Raw genomic sequence first — 24,459 nt, forward strand, 5'->3', positions numbered from 1 at the left:
TTCCCTCAGGAAGAATCTGTTGAAGTTTTCTTTGTAGCCATATATATGTATATATTCCATTAAAATATTCCACGGATACTGGAAATAATGCTTATTATTTCTGTAGGCAAAGCATTCTTGTCTACAGCTGTTAAACTTTTTAAAACTTATAATTCAAACCCTCCTTATAAAGGTATGTCTTTACCATTTAATAATAAAATGAGAACTACTAAAAAGATTATATATAAATAATTTTTATCATTCCTCTAAAACTTCTGTATCTGAAAAGGCTTTTATTATAAACAAATATAAACATTTATAATAAATTATCTCTAAAACTAATTTCTTAAATGTCTTTTAAAAACTTCAGGAGTTCCCGTCATGGCCCAGTGGTTAACGAATCTGACTAGGAACCATGAGGTTGCGGGTTTGATCCCTGGCCTTGCTCAGGGGGTTAAGGATCCCACGTTGCTGTGGCTGTGGTCTAGGCTGGCGGCTCCAGCTCTGATTAGACCCCTAGCCTGGGAACCTCCATATGCTGCGGGAGTGGCCCTACAAATGGCCAAAAGAGAAAATAAATAAATAAATAAATAAAATAAAGTAATAAAAACAAACCAGTTTTGGAGGCATTTCCATTATAAGTTTTGATCTCAATGATGGCACATTATTCAGATGAATTACAAGAACAGTGTTTCTTCTCAGTACAAACACTGAATGAATATTTTACCTAAGGTTTTTCTTCTACAATAATCCTAGAGTTTTGGTTTTTGTCTTTTTACTATTGTGAGTGCTCAGGGATAAATGATGGCCTATGGCTGCAGGCTTTCCCATATTCATTACTCTGATAAGGCTTCTCTGTTCTATGAGTCTGCTTATGTTTGGAAAGGGCTGAGCGTAAGCTAAAGGATTTCCCACATTCATCACATTGATAGGGTTTCTCTTCTGTATGGTTTCTCTGATGTCGAATTAGTGATGTTCTATAGCAAAATTGTTTTTGACATTCATTACATTGATAGGGTTTCTCACCAGAATGTATTGTTAGATGTTCAGTAAGGTGTGTACTTCGGCTGAAAGTTTTTCCACATTCCTTACAAACATAAGGTTTCTCTCCAGTATGAGTTCTCCGGTGTTCAGTAAGATGTGCACTCCGATTAAAGGCCTTTCCACATTCATTACACTCAAAGGGTTTCTCTCTAGTATGAATTCTCTGATGTTGAATGAAGGCTGGAGTATGGCTGAAGGCTTTTCCACATTCATTACATTTGTAGGGTTTTTCTCCTGTGTGAGTTCTTCGATGTCGGGTTAGTGATGTGCTGTGGCAAAAAACTTTCCTACAGTCCTTACACTGGTAGGATTTCTCCCCAGAATGAATTCCTTGATGTTCAATAAGATGTGTGCTCCAACTGAAGGTTTTCCCACATTCGACACATACATATGGTTTCTTTCCAGTGTGAATTCTGTGATGTTGAATAAGGGCTGAAATATGGCTGAAAGCTTTCCCACATTCATTACAAGGATAGGGTTTTTCTCCAGTATGTATTCTCTCATGATTTTTAAGGGATGATCTGTGACTAAAGGCTTTTTCACATTCATTACACTTATAAGGTTTCTCCCCAGTATGGACTCTTTGATGTTGAATAAGATTAGTGCTCTGACTAAAAGCTTTCCCACATTCATTACACTCATAGGGTTTCTCCCCAGTATGAATCCTCTGATGCTGAATGAAGGCTGGAGTATGGCTGAAGGCTTTTCCACATTCATTACATTTGTAGGGTTTTTCTCCTGTGTGAGTTCTCTGGTGTCGGATTAGTGATGTGCTGTGATAAAAAACTTTCCTACATTTCTTACACTGGTAGGATTTCCCCCCAGAATGAATTCCTTGATGTTCAATAAGATGTGTGCTCCGACTGAAGGTTTTCCCACATTCGACACATACATATGGTTTCTTTCCAGTGTGAATTCTGTGATGCTGAATAAGGGCTGAAATATGGCCGAAAGCCTTCCCACATTCTTTACAAGGATAGGGCTTTTCTCCAGTATGTATTCTCTTGTGATTTTTAAGGGATGATCTGTGACTAAAGGCTTTTTCACATTCATTACACTTATAAGGTTTCTCCCCAGTATGGACTCTTTGGTGTTGAATAAGATTAGTGCTCTGACTAAAAGCTTTCCCACATTCATTACACTCATAAGTCTTCTCTCCAGTATGTATTCTTTGATGTTGAATAAGACTAGTGTTTCGGCTGAAGGATTTACCACATAGTTTACATTCACGTTTCTCTCTCATACAAATGTTCTCAGATTCCATCAGTACTGAACTATAGCTGTACATTTAAATTGTTTCAAACATAAGTAATTTTATATATGAAATTATTTTTCCTTTATAAGCTGCCTTTTAAAAAAATCTACTGAAGCAAAATTATCCATCTGTGTCATAATTATGAGGTCTTTATCTTCCAGAAACTCTCAGCTATTTAAAAAGATTTGAGCTGAGATTAGACATTTCCCTCAAACTGTTATATTCATGATCTTTCTCCTGAATTGCTTTTCCTTATAATATAATATTACTTGTGTTGCTCAAACCAGTTATTGAATTCCAATTCTTCGAATGTGAAGAACCATCATTTGAAAAATTTTCTAACATCATGCCATGACACCATTTATTTTTCAGAAGCTTTCAGCTTTAGAATTAACACTCTGCCTTTGGATATAGTATCCAGGATTAAGCAGAAGATAATATTTCTTCCCTCTGGAATATAAAGGGGAAAATAGAGCTCACTCATCAGTTATAAAAAATATATATATATCTATATATAAGAAAAAATAAACCAGTATGGATAAAACAAGATTATACAATATAGGTTCTGATGAATATGGATGTTTAAAGAAGGAAAGAATTAACACAGATAAGCATGGTAAAAGAAATGATTGCACTGAGACAAAATTCATGGTATAATCAAAGATAAAGATATAAAAAGTACATGATATGACAGACAAATGACATTAGCTCAAATATATGTCTTTGGAAAGCAGAGGTAGGTAAAACATAAGAAAAGAAAAATGAAATGGGATCATATAATAACAAATTCTGACAAAAAATGTCATATAGTAGGAGATAGAAAAATTGAAGTTTTCTGTCATAGTAGCAACATGATAAATATGTGATTTTTAGATGAAGTACTTGCTAATTTCATCTAAAATGGATAATAGAATAAAGCAATCAAATTCAGTAAGAAAGTATAATATAAATGATATGGGCCTGGATTAAGATAATACATAAGAATTCAGTATAAAAGTAAATCTAAAACAGAAGAAACAAAAACATACGGACATTGATTATGAGGAATTTTTACAAAATGAGGTTCATAAAGATGCTTGGTTTCCAGCCAAGAAAGTTAGAACTAATATAGTGGTGCTAAGAGAGGAACAAATAGCGCCAATAATAGTGGTATGAATGACAGAAATACTGGAGAAGGAAAAAGAGGCTACTTAGAGAAAGTTGGTGACTTCACATTTCACCATATTGAGTTTATAAAGTAATTTATTAAAGTGAAGTGGGACATTCAAGTAGTGATCTACTCTAAGCAGGGAAAGTATGGAGAATTCAAATGAGATATGTAAAGGGAAAAAGACATATCAGGGAATTAATGGCATGGAAAGACTATTTTTAGGATATAGGATGCATGGATTGTTTGGGATGAAAAATAAACAAGCAGAAAATAAACCTTAAAAGGACAGGCATTCGTGTTAGGGAGGAAGTGAAACTAATGAAAAAGCCCTTGCAAAGAAATTAGAACAGAAAATAACCTGGTGATGTCACAAAAGCAAAGACAAAATATCAAATGAAGCAGAAAATTTAGAATATGGAAAGGACTAAGTTTCTATCAAGAAAGAATTCAGAATTCAGGGGTCTCTTCAAAATAATTTTAATAGAAAAACAGATGATAAGAGTCTAAATTCAAAAATTAGGGTAGAATTGACACTGTTAACTATGAGTACAAAAAGTGTGGTAATGAAAAAAGACTAAAATTAAAATGTAAGTAAAAATTAAAATATTGTTACACAAATGTTTTTTTAAAAACAAGAAAAACTTTTCAACTTTGAAAATTAGAACAGGGAGAGACTGAATTATGAAATAATCATTAAATCAAGGTCCTAAAACAAATAGAAAATAATGGAGTCTAGGGTACAAATACAGAGATTCACTAACAAATGAAAGAGGGCCATCTCTTACTGGGAGTTCACAAAAACATGTGAGATGGATAAAGATATGTAGAAATGAAGGTGAATGTTGAGCCCACTAGATGAACTGTTTTATACATGGATAAGAGGAGGCTCTGCAGAGTGGACACTAACCAGCATTTCTAAATCCACCACCTAGTACCAATATTGTTGGTACCACCATCACAACAGACAGACTATTATTTACAAGGATTTCTAGCTACTTGGTTGTTACCTAGTTGTCTGATTTGTTCTTCACTATTTTGTGACGTTTCTCCATTTTTCCCTCTGTTATCTATTAATACGATTCTTTCTACTTAGAAGATAATGTCTGTTTTAAAAAGTTGATGCTTGGATTCTTGGTGAAGGATATGTGCTTGGGTGTTTACAATGGATCCAGAATTGTTCCTAAGTTGTGTTTAGGAAATCTGAAATGTAGGAATATTGATGCTGCTAAGGCAACATAATAAAGTCATCTGTGTACAATGTTTTGAAGAAAAAAGCAATCACATCTTTAATAATAAAAGAAATATTTTATCTCAATGAACAAATAAAATTAAAAATCTCTGGTCACTAACTCAAAGTATAGATCAGATAAGCCCTTGTAAATCCCATAATGCCAAACATTTTGACATTTAGGGAAGAAGCCATGGTGATCTATAGTAATTACAAAGCTATACTTAACCCATGAGACAAGGCTCCTACAGTTGTTATCACTTCCCTTTACAGTATCTGAAAATGGTCCGATTCTTTTCATTACCACTATGTAAAGTCCCCTGGAACAGCCTTCGATGCCTGGTTCCTAGAACATCAAATACTTGCTTACTAAGGGATCATTCATTCAACTACTTATGAAAGAAAGAGTAAAGCTAACAACTTAAAATAAAGTAGAAGGCTAGAAAGTTCAAAGAGGGTTCAGGGTTCTAAAGTTCTAAGTTCAAGACTGTCCAAAAGCACTTATTTGGTGCCTACTATGTACCTGTTGAGAGTATACAGAAGCAATGCTGAAGTTTCCCTACAAAAACACTGAAAATAAGAAATCTATCTATATTTACATAAACTATAAATATAAAAATATGAATTCAACCAAAGAAATAATAGAAAGTGTATAGATATGATAAGGCGGTACTACATAAATGGACAAGGTTATAATCCTATGTAGCAATACATATAAAGAAGTATGGATCAATCAAAAGTAAAGCAATGGTGGGGAGACGGGAGTAAGATGGCAGAATAGAAGGACTAGAGCTCATCTTCTCTCATAAAATCAACAAAATTACAACCAACTGCTGAACTACCTTCAACCAAACAGACAGCAAGCTATCAAAAAAGATATCCTACTCCAGAAGACAAAGAGGTGACCACATCAAGATAGTAGGAGGTACAATTACATGATGTAAGCAACCCCATACCGCTGGGTGGGCAGCCCATAAACTGGAAAGTAACTGTATCACAAAGACTTCCTTATGGGAGTGAGCATCCTGAACCCCACATCAGGTCCCCTTGCCTGGGGATCTGTTATTGGGAGAAGGAGCCCCCAGAGCATTTGGCATTGAAGGCCAGTGGGGCTTGTGTGCAGGTGCTCCATGGGACTGGGGGAAACAGAGACACCATTCTTGAAAGGCACACATACGCTTTCATACGCACTGGGTCCCAGGGCAAAGCAGAGACTCCAAAAGAATATGGGTCGGACCTGACTGCAGTTCTTGGAAGATCTCCTGGGGAAAGAGAGGATGACTGTGGCTCATTGTGGGGGAAGGACACTGGAGGCAATGGTCTCTGGAATAATCATCAGCATGTGTTTTGGAAAAATCTGGCCCCACCCTTCAGTGCTGAGAAGCCCCAGGCCAAGCAATAATCCACCCATCAGTAAAACAGGCTGCCTCAAGTCTCCAGGTACACAGCTGCCTCTATACTTACCAGGGACAAAGCCCCACCCACCAGAGAGAATCAGCTCCAACCAGTGGCCTCCCTCCCATCAGGAAGCCTACACCAAGTCCCAGTACCAACTTCAGCCACAAGGGGGGCAGACATCAGAAGCAAGAGAGGCTCCAACTCTACTGTCTGCAAAAAGGAGACCACACCAAAAACCTATAAAAATGAAAAGGCAGAGAACTAAAACTTAGATAAGGGAGCAAGAAAAAACACAGAACAGCTAAGGGATCTGGAGATTATCAACCTCCATGAAAAAGACTTTAGACTGATGATAGTGAAGTTGATTCAAGACTCTGGAAAGGATTCCGGATTAAGATGGTGGAATAGAAGGACTGGAGCTCAACTTCTCTCCTAAAAAGAACAAAATTCACAACTAAAGGCTGAGCAATCTCCACCCAAATGGACTGGAAACCTTAAAAAAGATACCCTACTCCAGAAGAAAAAGAGCCCACATCAAGAGGTAGGAGGGGCGATTTCACAATATAAACAACCCCATACCTCCTAGGTAGGAAGCTCCAAAGACTGAAAGCTAACTGGTTCACAGAGACTCACCTACAGGAGTGAGAGTTCTGAGCCCCACATCAAACCCTCATGTGTGGGGATCCAGCGCTGGGATAAAGAGCCCCTGGAGCATCTGGCATTGAAGGCCAGTGGGGCTTGTGTGAGGAGCTCCACGGGACTGGGGGAAACAGAGACTCCATTCTTAAAAGGCGCACACGGACTTTCATGTGCACTGGGTCCCAGGGCAGAGCGAGGTCTCCATGGGAATCTGGGTCAAACCTGACTACAGTTCTTGGAGGACATCCTGGGAAAACAGGGGTGAATGTGGCTTGTTGTGAGGGAAGGACATTGAAAGCAAAGCTCTCGGGAATATTCAGCAGCTGCCTTTCTCTGGAGGTGGCCATTTTGGGAAAATATGGCCCCATCCATCAGTCAGCCGCTGAGAAGCCCCAGGGCAAACAACAATCCAGGTGGGATCACAGCCCCACCCCTCAGTAAACAGGCTACCTAAAGACCCCTCAGGCACACAGCTGCCTCTAATCCCATCCAGAGACTAAGTCCCACCCACCAAAGGGATTAGAATCAGCTCCACCTACCAGTGGGCAGGCATCAGCCCCACCCATCAGCAAACCTACAGCAAGCCCCCATACGGACTTCAGCCACAAGGGGGCAGACACCAGAAATAAGAGAGGCTACAATTTTACTCTCTGTAAAATGGTCACCACACCAAAAACCTATAAAAATGAAAAGACAGAGAACTATAACTCAGATGAGGGAGAAAGGAAAAACCCCAGAAAAACAGCTGAGCAATGAGGAGATTCTCAGCCTCCAGGAAAAAGACTTTAGACTGTTGATGCTGAAGATGATGCAAGACATTGGGAATAAACTGGAGGCAAAGATGGATAACTTACAGGAAACACTAACCAAAGAGATACAAGAAATAAAACTTAAACAAGAAGAGATGCAAAATACAACAACTGAAATAAAAATTCACTAGAAGCAACCAACAGCAGAATATAGGAGGCAGAAGAACAAATAAGTGAGGTGGAGGACTGATTAGCGGAAATTACAGATGCAGAACAGAAAAGAGAAAAAAGACTGAAAAGAAATGAAGAGAGTCTCAGAGAACTCTGGGACAATGTTAAACGCACCAACATCCATATTATAGGGGTGCCAGAAGGAGAAGAGAGAGAGAAGGGGACAGAAAAAACATTCCAAGAGATAATAGTCAAAAACTTCCCTAACATGGGAAGGGAACCACTCACTCAAATCCAGGAAGCACAGCGAGTACCATATAAAATAAACCCAAGGAGGAATACACCGAGACACATATTAATCAAACTGAACAAAATTAAAGACAAAGAGAAAATCTTGAAAGCAGCTAGGAAAAAAAACAAGTAACATACAAGGGAATCCCAATAAGGTTATCGGCAGATTTTTCAGCAGAAATTCTGCAGGCCAGAAGGGAGTGGCATGATATACTCAACTGATGAAAGGAAAAAACCTCCACCCAAAATTACTCTACCCAGCAGGGCTCTCATTCAGATTTGAAGGAGAAATCAAAACCTTCACAGATAAGTGAAAGTTGAGAGTTCAGCAATACTAAACCAGCCTTACAACAAATACTAAAGGTACTTCTTTAGGCAGAAAAGAAAACAGCAACAGGAAACAAAAATGCCACAAATGACAAGGCTCACCAGTAAAGGTATATATACAGTAAAGATACGAAATCATCCATGCACAATTATACCACCAAAATCAGAAATCATGAGAAGAGGTGGGTGCAAATGCAGGACACTGGAGATGACCTTGCAATTAAGAGAACAACAACTTAAAACAATTTAATATACATATAGACTGTTATATCAAAACTTCAGAATAACTGCAAACCAAAAATCTACAGTTGATACACAAACAAGGAATCTCTGGAGAAGAAATATATCTCATAGTAAATAAGTGCATAATCCACCATGAAGGGGGTCATCTGACATCATTCTTGGAATGCTGAAGTCTCCTTAGATCTGATTCTGATTTCCTCTCCATCAAAGAATTTATGATAATTATAATTAAATAATGCAACTTTATAATTAAATAATACAGTTCTACAATTGTATTATTAATAACCATTTCTCTCCAAGGTACAATGTAAGGTCTATAATGTCTTGTTTATCTCATCACCTAGAATGGTGTAATACCTATATTGAAGAATCAATAAGATGTAACAAATTGTAGGGACATATTTATATAGTTACACTGTTTTTTAACCAATTTATGCATTTTATATTTTACTTATTTTCAGAGGGTGTATTATTTTTATTCTTACCAGTTAAGTTATTCTTTTTATTATGCTTATAAAATATTTAATGGTATATAAGGCTTTCTTCTTTATAAATTTTACTTGCACAATATACACAATTTTAATATAAGGCTAATATTTAAAGAAAAATTGAAATGTAGTACATAATACTAAATAGTAAAGATGAAAGCCATACAAAATGGGATAAAGTATAGAATAAATTTCTTATTTGTCTCAGCACATCTTGCATTTCACTTCTCCAGAGGGAGTCACTTAATCTGTTTCTTAAGATCCATGATATAATAATCTGTGTGAATGTAATTGTGTTTAAATGTATGTATTTTATTCCGTAAAAAAAATTAAATTAAAAAAAAAAGACACTGGAAATAAACTGGAGGCAGAGACTGATAAATTACAAGAAACACTGAGCAAAGAAATATAAGATTTAAGGATTAAGCAAGTAGAGATGCAAAATATAATAACTGAAATAAAAAATTCATTAGAAGCAAAAAACAGCAGAATACAAGAGAGAGAAGAACAAATAAGCTAGGTGGAGAACAGATCACTGATGTGTAATAAAAAAGAGAAAAAAGATTGAAAAGAAATGAAGACAGTCTCAGAGAACTCAGGGACAATGTTAAACACCAACATCTGTATTATAGGGGTGCCAGAAGGAGAATAGAAAGGGCCATAAAAATATATTAAAAGGTAATAGCCAAAAACTTCCCTAACATGGGAAAGGAATCACTCACTCAAATCCAGGAAGCACAACCAGTACTATATAAATAAACCCAGGAGGAACACCCCAAGACACATATTAATCAAATTGACCAAAATTAAGGACAAAGAGAAAATACTGAAAGCAGCTAGGGAAAAGAAACAAAAACATACAAAGGAACCCCAATAAGGTTATTGGCAGATTTTTCATCAGAAAAAATATATATACTGGAGTTCCCGTCGTGGCGCAGTGGTTAACGAATCTGACTAGGAACCATGAGGTTGCAGGTTCGATCCCTGCCCTTGCTCAGTGGGTTAACAATCTGACGTTGCCGTGAGCTGTGGTGTAGGTTGCAGACGCAGCTCAGATCCCGCATTGCTGTGGCTCTGGCATAGGCAGGCAGCTACAGCCCCGATTCGACCCCTAGCCTGGGAACCTCCATATGCCGCTGGTGTGGCCCAAGAAATGGCAAAAAGAAAGGAAGGAAGGAAGGAAGGAAGGAAGAAAAGAAAGAAAGAAAGAAAGAAAGAAAGAAAGAACGAAAGAAAGAAAGAAAAAGAAAGAACAGAAAGAAAGAAAGAAAGAAAGAAAGAAAGAAAGAAAGAAAGAAAGAAAGAAAGAAAGAAAGAAAGAAAGAAGAAAAAACATATACTTAAAGTGATAAAAGCAAAAAACCTCCAATAAAGATTACTCTACCCAGCAAGGCTCTCATTCAAATTTGAAGGAAAAAATCAAAAGTTTTACAGACAAGCAAAAGATAAGAGAATTCAGCACCACTAAACCAGCTGTACAACAAATACTAAAGGAACTTCTCTAGGCAGAAAAGGCCACACTAGAAACAAAAATATTACAAATGACCAGGCTCACCAGTAAAGGCATACATACAGCAAAGGCAGGAAACCATCCACAAACAAATATGCTACCAAAAACAGAAATCGTGAGAAGAGGAAGGTACAAATGCAGGACACTGGAGATACACTTGCAATTAAGAGACCAATAACTTAAAACAATCTTGTGTATATATACTCCTATATCAAAACTACAGGGGAAAAAAACACTACAGGGTAAATGCAAAACAAAAATGTACAATAGATACAGACACAAATAAGAAAAAGCAACTCAAATACAACATTAAAGATAGTCATCAAACCACAAAAGAACAAAAGAAGAAGGGAAGAAAAAAGACCCACAAAAACAAATCCAAAAGAGTCAATAAAATGACAGTGAGAACATACATATCAATAATTACCTTAAATGTAAATGGACTAAATGCCCCAACCAAAAGACATAGGCTGGCTGAATGGATATGAAAACAAGATCCACATATATGCTGTCTTCAAGAGACCCACTTCATTTCCAGGGTCACATATAAATTGAAAGTGAGAGGGTAGAAGAAAATATTGTATGCAAATGGGAACCAAAAGAAAGCTGGAGTAGCAATACTTATATCAGACAAAATAGATCTTAAAATAAAGAATATTATAAGAGACAAAGAAGGACATTACATAATGATCAAAGGATCAATCCAAGAAGATGATATAACAATTATAAATATATATACACCCAACATAGGATCACCTTAATATAAAAGGCAACTACTAACAACTTTAAAAGGACAAATCAATAAAACACAATAACAGCAGGGGACTTTAACACCCCACTTACAGCAATGGACAGATCATCCAGACAGAAAATCAATAAGGAAACACAGGTCCTAAATGACACATTAGACCAGATGGATTTAATAGATATTTATATAACATTTCATCCAAAAGCAGCAGAATACACATTCTTCTCAAATGCACATGGAACATTCTCTAGGACTGATCATATCCTGGGCCACAAAGCAAATCTCAGTAACTTTAAGGAAACTGAAATCATATCAAGCATCTTTTCCAACCACAATGCTATATAACTGGAAATCAACAACAAGAAAAAAACTGCAAAAAACACAAACACGTGGAGATGAAACAACATGCTACTAAACAACCAATGCATCACTGAAGAAATCAAAGAGGAAATTAAAAAGTACCTAGAAGCAAAATACAACAAAGACACAACACTCCAAAACCTATGGGATTCATCAAAAGCAGTTCTAAGAGGGAAGTTTATAGCAATATAAACCTACTTCAGCAAACAAGAAAAAGCTCAAATAAACAAACTAACTTTACATCTAAAGCAACTAGAGAGAGAACATACAAGAAGTTAGCAGAAGGAAAGAAATAATAAATATCAGAGCAGAAATCAATGAAATAGAAATGAAGAAAACCACAGAAATGATCAATGAAACTAAAAGCTTATTCTTTGGAAAGATAAACAAAATTGATAAACCCTTAGCCAGACTTATCAAGAAAAAAAGAGAAGACTCAAATCAATAAAATTAGAAATGAAAAAGAAGTTACAACAGAATCACAGAAATACAAAGACTCATGAGATGACTACATGCAACTATATGCCAATAAAACGGACAACCTAGAAGAAACGGACAAGTTCTTTAAAAAGTACAATCTTCCAAGACTAAACCAAGACAAAATAGAAAAGATGAATGGACTAATCACAAGTACTGAAATTGAAACTGTGACTTTAAAACTTCCAACAAACAAAAGTCCAGGACCAGATGGCTTCACAGGCGAATTCTATCAAACATTTAGAGAAGAGCTAACACCCCTCCTTCTGAAACTATTCCAAAAAAACTGCAGAGTAAGGAATGCTCCCAAAATCATTCTATGAGGTCATAGTCATCCTGATACCAAAACCAGACAAAGATACTAGAAAAAAAGAAAATCCCAGGCCAATATCACTGATGAACATGGATGCAAAAATTCTCAACAAAATACTAGGAAACCAAATCCAACAATACATGAAAAGGATTGTACATCATGATCAAGTGGGATTTATTCCAGGATGCAAGGATTATTTAATATTTGCAAATCAATCAGTGTGATACACCACATCAACAAACTGAAGAATAAAAACCATATGATCCTCTCAATAGACGCAGAAAAAGCCTTTGACAAAATCCAACATCCATTTCTGATAAAAAAAAAAAACCACTTCAGAAAGTGGGCATAACGGGAACCTACCTCAACATAATAAAGGCCATATATGACAAACCCACAGCTAATATCATTCTCAATGGTGAAAAGCTGAAAGAATTCCCACCGAGATCAGGAAGAAGACAAGGATGTCCACTCTTGCCACTACTCTTCAACATAGTTTTGGAAGTCCTAACCACAGCAATCAGAGAAGAAAAAGAAAAGGATTCCAGATTGGAAAGGAAGAAGTAAAACTATCACTATTTGCGATGACATGATACTAAACCTAGAAAATCCTAAAGACTCTACCAGAAAACTGTTAGAGCTCATCCATGAATTTGGCAAAGTCGCAGGATAAAAAATTAATACACAGAAATTGACTGCATTTCTATATACTAACAACCAAAGACCAGAAAGAGAAATTAGGGAAACAATCCCATTTACCATCACATCAAAAAGAATAAAATACTTAGGAATAAACCTACCTAAAGAGACAAAAACCTGCACTCTGAAAACTATAAGGCACTTGATAAATCAAAGATGACACAAACAGAGAGAAAGACATACTATGCTCTTGGATTGAAAGAATCAATATTATCAAAATGACTATACTACCCAAGGCAATTTACAGATTCAATGCAATCCATTACCAAGGACATTTTTCACAGAACTAGAATGAAATATTTTAAAGTTTTTTTGGAAGCACAAAAGACACAAAATAGCCAAAGCCATCCTGAGAAAGCAAAATGGAGCTGGAAGAGTCAGGCTCCCTTACCTCAGACTACACTACAAAGCTACAGTCATCAAAATCATATGGTACTGGCACAAAGACAGAAATATAGATCAGTGGAACAGGATAGAAAGCCCAGAATTAGGAGTTCCCGTCGTGGCGCAGTGGTTAACGAATCCGACTAGGAACCATGAGGTTGCGGGTTCGGTCCCTGGCCTTGCTCAGTGGGTTAACAATCCGGCGTTGCCGTGAGCTGTGGTGGAGGTTGCAGACGCGGCTTGGATCCCGCGTTGCTGTGGCTCTGGCGTAGGCCGGTGGCTACAGCTCCGATTAAACCCCTAGCCTGGGAACCTCCATATGCCGCGGGAGTGGCCCAAGAAATAGCAGCAACAACAACAACAACAACAATAACAACAACAAAAGACAAAAAATAAAAAAAAATTAAAACAAAACAAAACAAAACAAAAAGATACATGATGGAGATCCCATCGTGGCTCAGTGGTTAACGAATCTGACTAGGAACCATGAGGTTGGGAGTTCAATCCCTGGCCTTGCTCAGTGGGTTAAGGATCCAGCATTGCCGTGAGCTGTGGTATAGGTTGCAGATGTGGCTAGGATCCCGAGTTGCTGTGGCTCTGGTGTAGGCCGGTGGCTACAGCTCCTATTGGACCCCTAGCCTGGGAACCTCCATGTGCTGTGGGAGCAACCCTAGAAAAGGCAAAAAGACAAAAAAAAAAAAAACAAAGAGATACATGCAAAAAAAAAAAGAAAAGAAAAAGAAAAAAGGAGTTCCCATCATGGCGCAGTGGTTAACAAATCTGACTAGGAACCATGAGGTTGCAGGTTCAATCCCTGGCCTTGCTCAGTGGGTTAAGTAAGGATCGGTGTAGGTTGCAGACTCGGCTTGGATCCCATGTTGCTGTGGCTCTGGTGTAGACTGACAGCTACAGCTCCAATTAGACCTCTAGCCTGGGAACCTCCATATGCCGCAGGAACAGCCCTAGAAAAGGCAAAAAAAAAATACATGCACCTGTGTATTCAAAGCAGCACCATTTACAACAGCCAAGAAATGGAAAAAACCTAAATATTCATTGATAGATGAATGGATTAAAAAGATATGGTACACATACATGATGGAATACTCAGCCATCAAAAAGAACAAAATAATGCTATTTGCAGCAACATGAATGCAACTAGAGATTATCATACTAAGTGAAGTAAGTCAGAGAAAAACAAATGCCATATGACAGCACTTATATGTGGAATCTAAAATATGGCACAGTTCCTGTTGTAGCTCAGCAGAAATGAATCTGACTAGTATCCATGAGGATGAAGGTTTGATCCTTGGCCTCGCTCAGTGGGTTAAAGATCTGTCATTGCCAGGAGCTGTGGTGTAGGTCACAGATGTGGCTCAGGTCTAGCATTGCTATGGCTGTGGTGTAGGCTGGCAGCTACAGCTCCAATGTGACCCCTAGCCTCGGAACCTCCATATGCATGCATGCAACCCTAAAAAGACAATAAAATATAATAAAGTAAGGCACAAATAACCTATCTGCAAAACAGAAACAGACTCAGAAACACAGAGAACAGGAGTTCCCTTTGTGGCGCAGTGGTTAACGAATCCAACTAGGAACCATGAGGTTGCGGGTTCGATCCCTGACCTCTCTCAGTGGGTTAACGATCCGGCGTTGCTGTGAGCTGTGGTGGAGGTTGCAGACGCGGCTCGGATCCCGCGTTGCTGTGGCTCTGGCGTAGGCCAGCGGCTACAGCTCCGATTCGACCCCTAGCCTGGGAACCGCCATATGCTGCGGGAGCTGCCCAAGAAATGGCAAAAAGACAAAATAAATAAATAAATAAATGGGAAGGGAGGAAAAAAAAAAAGAAAGAAACACAGAGAACAGACTTGTGGTTGCCAAGGGGGTGCGGAGAGGACGGACTGGGAGTTTGGGGTTAGTAGACACAAACTATTACATTTAGAATGGCTAAACAACAAGGTCCTACTGTATAGCACAGGGAACTACATCCAATCTCCTAAGACAGACCATGATGGAAAAGAATATATATGTTAAAAAGAATCTATATGTACGTATGCCCGAGTCATGCTTTGCTGTACAGAAGAATGTGGCACAACATTCTAAATCAGCTACAACATCAATAAGAACATTTTAATTAAAAATGTATAATTAGAAGTTCTGAACCTTAAGAACTAAAATGAAAGCAATTTAATAAGCTAAAAAAATACGAATAAGGAGTTCTCATCATGGTTCAGTGGAAATGAATCTGACTAGGAACCATGAAGTTGTGGTTTTGATCCCTGGCCTTGCTCAGTGGGTTAAGGATCTGGCATTGCCGTGAGCTGTGGTGTAGGCTGGCAGCTACAGCTCTGATTGGACCCCTAGCCTGGGAACCTCCATATGCTGCAAGTGTGGCCCTAAAAAAAGCAAAACAAAAAAACAAAACAATAAAAACATTACATATTTTCATCACACCATTAACTTCCTTTGGTATTTAACTCCACACTTGCCAGGCAAAATTAGGATTAGAATTTTGTTTTCTTTTTTCTTTATTTCCTGCCAAATAATATAAAGATATGAATTCCTTGATAGTTCTAGATCTCGATGTAATATAAATCCACTTTCTGTTTAACTCATTAGTCATTATAAATTGACATGGATGAATCTATCTCTGCACTGACTTCAAATTTCTGAATCTGCAAATATGAGGATAAGACTCTAGATGATGAGGAATTCACCAAGATAACTGCCACAGTGAGATTCCTCAGATGTCAAACAGCTAATCGACTTACCCCAAAAATGTTGATATCACTGTCTGCTGCCATATTTCACACTGCAATACAACTTCCCTTGTGCTACCCTCTTTAGACAATAGAAAAGATAAAACAGATACAATTCTTGTTATTAAAATATAGGTCCTCTATTTGGAAAGAAAAGTTTAATGGAGACTTGGATGAGTTTGAAAACAAAACAATCAAAAAGCTCTAGAGAAGTGATAAACTGACACTTGAGGATATACAGCCACTTTTCACCAGTAGGAAATAAACTTACCAATTCTGGCTGAGAATCCAACATTGACCCCTCACAGAAGGCCAGTCAAGAAGGGCAAAGAAACAGTACAGATTTTGGCATTTACAAGTGGCTGAAGTAGCAAAATTAGGGACAGAAAAGACCTCAAACATGACCAGATTCTTCCCAAAGAATCTGGGTTTTTCTTTTGGCCACGCCCAAGGCATGCAGAAGTTCCTGGGCCAAGGACTGAACCCATGCCACAACAGTGACAATGCCAGATATTTTCACTTACTAAGCTGCCAGAGAACTCCAAGAATCTGAATTTTCAAGCTGTATAAAGTGGCGGCGGGGGGAGGGGGTCTGAAGAGTTAGGCTGAAAACCTCTGAATGTCAAAAGTAAATCTCCCACAATTTTTCAGGGCTGAGGAGACAAAGAGCTGCCACATTTTCAACTGAGTGCTCAGGAGGGCCACATCCTAGGAAAAGGAGTAATCAAGAGGTAAAAAAAATGTTATCAAAACTGCAACCCGGGGAGTTCCCATCAAGTGGCTCAATGGTTAACAAATCTGACTAGGAACCATAAGATTGCAGGTTCGATCCCTGGCCTCACTCAGTGGGCTAAGGATCTGGTGCTGCCGTGAGCTATGGTGTAGGTTGCAGATGCAGCTCAGATCCTGAGTTGCTGTGGCCCTGGCGCAGGCCAGCTCTGATTAGACCCCTACCCTGGGAACCTCCATATGCCACAGGTGAGGCCCTAGAAAAGACAAAAACAATCAAACAAACAAACAAACAAAAAACCCCTGCGACCTAGCACTAACATAGCTTGGCTGAGATGACCCTATCTACTTTAAAAGAAAAGAGAGAGAGAACTTTTCCTGGTAAAAGATGACATCAACTTGAAACTCTATGGTCCTTTTATCATGATGACAAGTACATGATCAAAACTTAGCAGACATACAAAATGTCAGTACCACTGACCAGGAATCAAGAGAAAACAAGATAGAAAGATAGACAAAGTAGAAAAAGAATGAAAAACTTTAATAGCAATTTGGAATCAACCAAAAAGGAATCAAATAAGCATTCAGAACAGTATACCTGAAATTAAGAACTCAACTGGATTGGTATAAAAACAGATTGGGCAAACAGAAAGATCAATAAAAAATATGCAAATTGAAGCACAGAGTTTAAAAAAAAAGACTCTCAGTGATAATTTTTTTAAAGGATTAGAAAATGTCACAGCCAAGAGGAGTCTAGAAAGACATTATAACTAAACGTAACATGGTATCTTGGGTAGGATCTTAGAACTGAAAAAAATAGACATTAGGTTAAAAACTAAGTTAATTTTAATGAAGTGTAGACTTTAGTTAATGATAAGTATCAACCTAGATTCATTAATTGTGGCAATGTAAAAATGAATGTAAGATGTTAGTTGGGAAAACTGGCTATGAAATATATGGGAACTCAATGTACCATTTTTGCAATTTTTCTGTAAATCTAATACTATCCTAAAATAAAAAAGGTTCTCAACGAAAAAAAAGATTTCATTGTATTTCACTTAATGTTCTGTTTCACTTCAACAATTTTTCTATAACTTATGTTTTTCTTTTTTCTTTTTGTCTTTTTGGGTTTTTTTTAGGGCCACACCCATGGCATACGGAGGTTCCCAGGCTAGGGGTCCAATCAGAGCTGTAGCTGCCAGCCTACACCAAAGCCATAGCAATGAGGGATCCTTAACCCACTGAGCGAGGCCAGGTATTAAACCTGCAACCTCATGGTTACTCGTCTTGGGTTCATTAACCACTGAACCACAACAGGAACTCCTATGTTTTAATTCTGACTGTTAAATTCAGAATTAAAACATGGGAAAGCATAATGGCAAATATAAAGTAAAGGCAGGAAATCATCCTCACGCTGATATCAAAACCAGTAATTGTGAAAGAAGGAGTGTACAAATGCAGGATATTTGAAATGCATTTTAAATTAAGATCTTGGCAACTTAGAGCAACTTAAATACAGTGACACATGCACACAGAGAGAGACTGCTATCTCAAAATCTTGTGGTAACTGTAAACAAATTATAAAGAGACACACACAAAAAAGAAAAAAGCCAAGCCCTGGCCTAGGAACTTCTGCATGCCACTGCCAAAAAAAGAAAAAAAAAAGTAAAGAAAAGAAAAAGGAATCCGAACACAACTCTAACGATAGTCATCAAATCACAAGAGATCAAAAAAGAAAGAAAAATGACCTACAAAAACAAACACAAAACAATTAACAAAATGGCAATAAGAAAATAAATATCAATAATTATCTTAAATGTAAATGTATTAAATGCTCCAACCAAGAGATAGGTTAGGTAAATGAATACAAAAATGAGACCTATATGTATGTTGTGTACAAGAGACCCACTTCAGATCTAGAGACACATACAGACTGAAAGTGAGGTGATGGAAAAAGGTATTCTATGAAAATGAAATCAAAAGAAAGCTGGAGTAGCAATACTCATATCAGACAAAATAGACTTTAAAATAAATATTGTTATAAGAGATAAAGAAGGACAATATATAATGATCAAGGGAGCAATCCAGGAAGAAGATGTAATGATTATAAATATATACGCACCCAACACAAGTGTACCTCAATATATAATGCAAATGTTAACAGACATAAAAGGAGAAATCAACAGTAACACAATAATAGTGGGGGACTTCAATGTCTCACTCACATCAATGGACAGATCATTCAAAAAGAAAATCCATAAGGAAACACAGGCCTTAGATGATGCATTGGGCCAGATGGACTTAGCTGATAGATATTTATAGAACATTCCATCCAAAAGCAGCAGAATATACACTGTTCTCAAGTACATATGGAACATTCTCCAGGATAGGTCACCTTTTGGGCCACAAATCAAGCATCAGTAAATTTAAGAAAATTAAAATCATATCCAGTATCTTTTCTGACCATAACACTATGAGACTAAGAATCAACTACAAGAAAAAAACTTCAAAAAACACAAACATGTGGAGACTAAACAACATGCTACTAATGTACCACTGTACATTACCAATGTATACCAATGTATCACTGAAGAAATCGAAGAGGAAATTTAAAAGTACCTAGAAGCAAATGACAACAGAGACCCAACACTCCAAACCTATGGGACACAGCAAAAGCAGTTCTAAGAGGGAAGTTTACTGTATTGTATTAAGCAATACAATCTTAACCTTACCTCAGGAAACATGAAAAATCTCAAACAACCTATCCTTACACCTAAAGCAACTAGAGAAAGAACAAACAAAACCCAAAGTTAGTAGAAGGAAAGAAATCACAGAGATCAGAGCAGAAATAAATGAAATAGAGACAAAGAAAATAACAGAAAAGATCAATGAAATGAAAAGCTGGTTCTTTGAAAATATCACAAAATTGATAATTCTTTAGCCAGACTCATTAAGAAAAAAAGAGAAAGGGCTCAAATCATAAAATTAGAAATGAAAAAGAAGTTACAACTGACATCATGGAAATATAGAGGACAACAAAAGACCACTACAAGCAACTATATGCCAAGGAAATGGACAACTTAGAAGAAATGGACAAATTCTTAGAAAGGTAAAATCTTCCGAGATTGGCCAAGGAAGAAAGAGAAAAAAAAAAATATGAACGGATCAATTACAAGTACTAAAATTGAAACTTGGATTTTAAAACTTCCAACAAACAAAAGTGCAGGACTAGATGGCTTCACAGGTGGATTCTATCAAACAGTAAGAGTCAACACCTACCCTTTTGCAACCGTTCCCCAAAACTGCAGAAGAAGGAACACTTCCAAACTCATTGTATGAGGCCACTCTGATCCCAAAACCAGACAAAAATACCACACAAAAAAGAAAATTATAGGTCAATATCACTAATGAACATAGGAGCAAAAGTTCTCAACAAAATATTAGCAAACCAAATCCAACAATATATTAAAAAGATCATACACCATGATCAAGTGGGATTTATCCCAGGGATACAAGGATTTTTCAATATCTGCAAATCAATGTGACACACCACATTAATAAATTGAAGAATAAAAACCATATGATCATCTCAATAGATGCAGAAACAGCTTCTGATGAAATTCAACATTTATTTCTGATAAAAAGCTCTCCAGAAAGTGGGCATAGAGGGAACCTACCTCAACCAAATAAAGGCCATATATGACATACACACATGTAACATATTCAATGGTGAAAAGCTGAAAGCATTTGTTCTAAGATACAGAAACAAGACAAGGACGTCCACTCTTGCCCCTTTCCAACATAGTTTTGGAAATTCCCACGTCAATTAGAGAAGAAAAAGAAATAAAAGGGATCCAAATTGGAAAAGACATAAAATTCCACTGTTTGCAGATGACATGATACCATAAGTAGAAAATCCTAAAGATGCTACAAGAAAACTACTAGAGCTCACCAATGAATTCAGTAAAATTGCAGAAATCAAAATTAATACACAGAAATCTGTTGCATATCTACACAATCACAAGGAAAGTTTGGAAAGAAATTAAGGAAACAATTCCATTTACCATCACATCAAAAAGAATAAAATACCCAGTAATAAACCTAAGGAGTTAAAAGACCTGTACTCTGAAAACTACAAGATGCTGATGAAAAAAATCAAAGAAGACACAAACATGGAAATATATACTATTTTCTTGAATTGGAAGAATCAATACTGTCAAAATGACTATACTACCCAAGGCAATCATTATCAGATGATGGACCTAGAGATTATCATACTTAGTGAAGTCAGGCAAAGATAAATATCCTATATTTATAATCAGTATAATATGATATTTATAATCAGTATAATATGATATTTATCTTTGGCTGACTTCACTAAGTTTGATATGTGGAATAACACACACATACCTATACACAAATGAACTTATTTCTAAAACATAAAGAGACTCCCAGATATAGAAAACAAAACTTATGGTTACTAAAGGGGTAAGGGGGTAGAGGAAGGGATAAATTTTAGGTTGGGATTAACATATACCACTATCATATATAAAATAAATAACCAACAAGAACCAACTGTATAGCACAGGGAACTGTACCCAGTATTTTGTAATAACTTATAAAAGATTCTAAAAGAGAATTTATATATATATATACACACATATAGTTTTATATATATATATATTCAGTATATATATATATACAACTGAATTGCTGCACTATATGCCTGAAACTAATGCAATATTATAAACCAACTATACTTCAATAAAAAAATTTGTAACTAAAATATAATTTAGACAGAATGATAAAGTAAAAGTCAAACAATGTTAACAATTGGTGAATCTGATTGAAGCCAAATGGGAATTCTTTTTACTATCCCTGTAACATTTTGTAAGGGTGAAATTATTAAAAATAAAAATAAAACCCATTAAAAAAGCATATAATATCTAGTGCTGTTTAAGTATGTGGGGAAATAGATGCTCTCATATACTGTTAGTGGGCTTTTAAAGTGAAACAGCCTTTGTAAGGGGAGGGGATCGAAAGGACACTTATTTATATGTATTAAAGTTATAATCATACCAGGTGCAGGACAGTAATTTATTCTTATTTTATATATATATATATGTTAATCATGTTACCTGCAAAAATTAACTCACAGCACCTTATATGTCCCCTACATTCATTGTACTTCAATGTTCTACTTTCAATGTCTTGTCTTCCTTCCTTAAAATATAAGTTTCTTGAGGACAGTGATACTAACTTATACACTCTTTTGTCCTCAGGGCCACACTAGAACCTGGCATGTATTACATAACTAATAAGTATTTCTTGAATGAATGAATCAATAAAGTCTTCTCTTGATTTCCAATTGAGTGGTCTTTGTACTACAGCATGCTGCTAGTTAAACCAGCTATCTTAAAGAAGTGGTATTCAAGACACTATTTTTCTCCTATTTCTCAATAGTCCAGGAAAGTGTCCAGACTGCCTCATGATACTGCTATAAAGTTCAGAACTGGGAAGGATTTAGGATCCTAAAATATTTAATTGGTCCTCTTCCTCCATGTAGACCTATCTACAGCTAAACCACTATTGGTTACATGTTTCAAGATTTTTGAATGTCTTCTAAGTGCAAAGTTAATGTTTTTTGTGGTTAGCTCTTTGAGTTCTGGGGATGGATGATAATGATTAAATTTTTTGAATCCCCATGTACTCAGTAGTGTGCCCTTCACATAGCAGATGTTTTTGTGAGTACTGATTCATTAATATTCTATAAACCTAAATTTACTTCTTTATCAGTTTGGTTTCTGGAAGACTGCCTATCAGAATTCTAAACTAGGGAGTTCTCATCGTGTCTCAGTGGTAATGAATCGGACTAGTATCCATGAGGACGCAGGTTTGATTCCTGGCCTTACTCAGTGGGTTAAGGATCCTGCATTACTGTCTGTGGCTTTGGCATAGGCTGGCAGCTGTAGCTCCGACTTGACCCCTAGCCTGGGAACCTCCATATGCCATGGGTTTGGCCCTAAAAATTTAAAAATACATAAATACATAAAATGGAAAGCCTCATGATTGAAAAATGCAATTTATTGCCTGTAAAGCAAATTTATATTCACTAATGACACTGGTGTGTGTACAACTGAAATGAGATCAAGATACACTTAAATGACCCAAACCCAGGTGGAACATATACATGCCAGAGCTTTGAGAATTTGCTAACATGTCTTAAAATTCTAAGCTCAAAGTTAAATTAAAGTGAAAATGAGACAGGATCTCGGAAAGGGGTGAGGAAAAGAACAATAGGAAAAGATATTTATTTTCCTATGTGTTTAATTCTCTTCCTATCAGTTTATTTATTTATTTATTTGCTTTTTAGGGCATCACCTGCAGTATATGGAAGGTCCCAGGCTAGGGGTCCAATGGGAGCTGCAGCTGCCACCTACACCACAGCCACAGCAACCAGGGATCTGAGCCACATCTTCGACCTACTCCACAGCTCACAGCAACGCCAGATCCTTAACCGACTGAGCGAGGCCAGGGATTGAACCTGCGTCCTCATGGATACTAGTCAGGTTTGCTACTGCTGAGCCACAGCTGGAACTCCTTCCTTTCAGTTTATAGTTAAACTCTTAACGACAGTCCTTTGTAACTGAAGAATGATAAAAGCATAACATATCTGTAAAGATTTCTTCCAGAGCAAACTACTGTTGATGGCTATTAGGTCATTTATAATTTTCTTTTCTTTTTTTGTCTTTTTGCCTTTTTCCGGGGCCGTTCCTGCGGCACATGGAGGTTCCCAGGCTAGTGGTTGTAGCCACCTGCCTACACCAGAGCCACAGCAACGTGGGATCCATGCCCTGTCTGCGACCTACGCCACAGCTCACAGCAACACTGGATCCTTAACCCACTGAGCAAGGCGAGGGATCGAACCCGCAACCTCATGGTTCCTAGTCGGATTCGTTAACCACTGAGCCACGATGGGAATTTTCTTAAATCAGTACTTTATATTTGAATTTTTGTGAAAAAAATAATGTTGTCCATATACCCAAATAAATAAATATATATATATATATATATATATATAGAGAGAGAGAGAGAGAGAGAGAGAGAGAGAGAGAGAAATGACAGGCCAGGAATTTTGCTCAGTGATTACCCCAGGTGCCATCCTGGGTGAGTGAGAGGAAGTGGGATCTAACACACAAGTAACATTAAATTGGATGTAAATTAGAGCACAGACCTTTTTTGTTTTTACAGTAAAAGGAGGGAGGACAGACTCTGGAAATGCTTCCAGGAAGGCTGGCGGATGTGATGGTGAGGGATTTGGGAAGTTTTTTTTCTGCTTGTTCTCTTCCCTCAGTGAAACAGAAAGCAGGATCATCCCTGAGGGTGAAGTGGGGGAGGAGTCAAAGGTCTGATGTGAGTGACGAGTCTGATGGTTTGCTTAAAGAGCAGGAGAGTGAGGAATAAGGAAACCACCTTTCACCTGGATTATTGTCTTAGCTTCCTAACCAGGGTCCCTAGGTT

General features: G+C 37.1%; 1 protein-coding gene and 1 long non-coding RNA gene across 2 annotated transcripts in view; both read right to left on the bottom strand.

Annotated features, from left to right (window-relative positions):
- Positions 1 to 582: 582 nt before the first annotated feature.
- ZNF883 (zinc finger protein 883) lies at positions 583 to 2,342 on the bottom strand. Its single transcript, XM_047768178.1, has one exon. The coding sequence runs from the start codon at positions 2,309 to 2,311 to the stop codon at positions 758 to 760; it is 1,554 nt and encodes a 517-aa protein (XP_047624134.1). The 5' UTR covers positions 2,312 to 2,342; the 3' UTR covers positions 583 to 757.
- A 33-nt stretch (positions 2,343 to 2,375) lies between these two features.
- Positions 2,376 to 24,459, bottom strand: part of LOC125120259 (uncharacterized) — a 31,479-nt gene continuing 9,395 nt past the window's right edge. Inside the window, exon 3 of the long non-coding RNA XR_007133295.1 lies at positions 2,376 to 2,728. This is a non-coding gene — a long non-coding RNA (uncharacterized LOC125120259). The remainder of the gene's footprint in view (positions 2,729 to 24,459) is intronic.

This window comes from Phacochoerus africanus, chromosome 2 (assembly GCF_016906955.1).
Source record: "Phacochoerus africanus isolate WHEZ1 chromosome 2, ROS_Pafr_v1, whole genome shotgun sequence".
Lineage (NCBI taxonomy): Eukaryota > Metazoa > Chordata > Mammalia > Artiodactyla > Suidae > Phacochoerus > Phacochoerus africanus.

Bases quoted from the DNA above. Each gene is read 5' to 3' on its own strand.
- ZNF883 (XM_047768178.1), bottom strand. From the start codon at position 2,311: ATGTACAGCTATAGTTCAGTACTGATGGAATCTGAGAACATTTGTATG.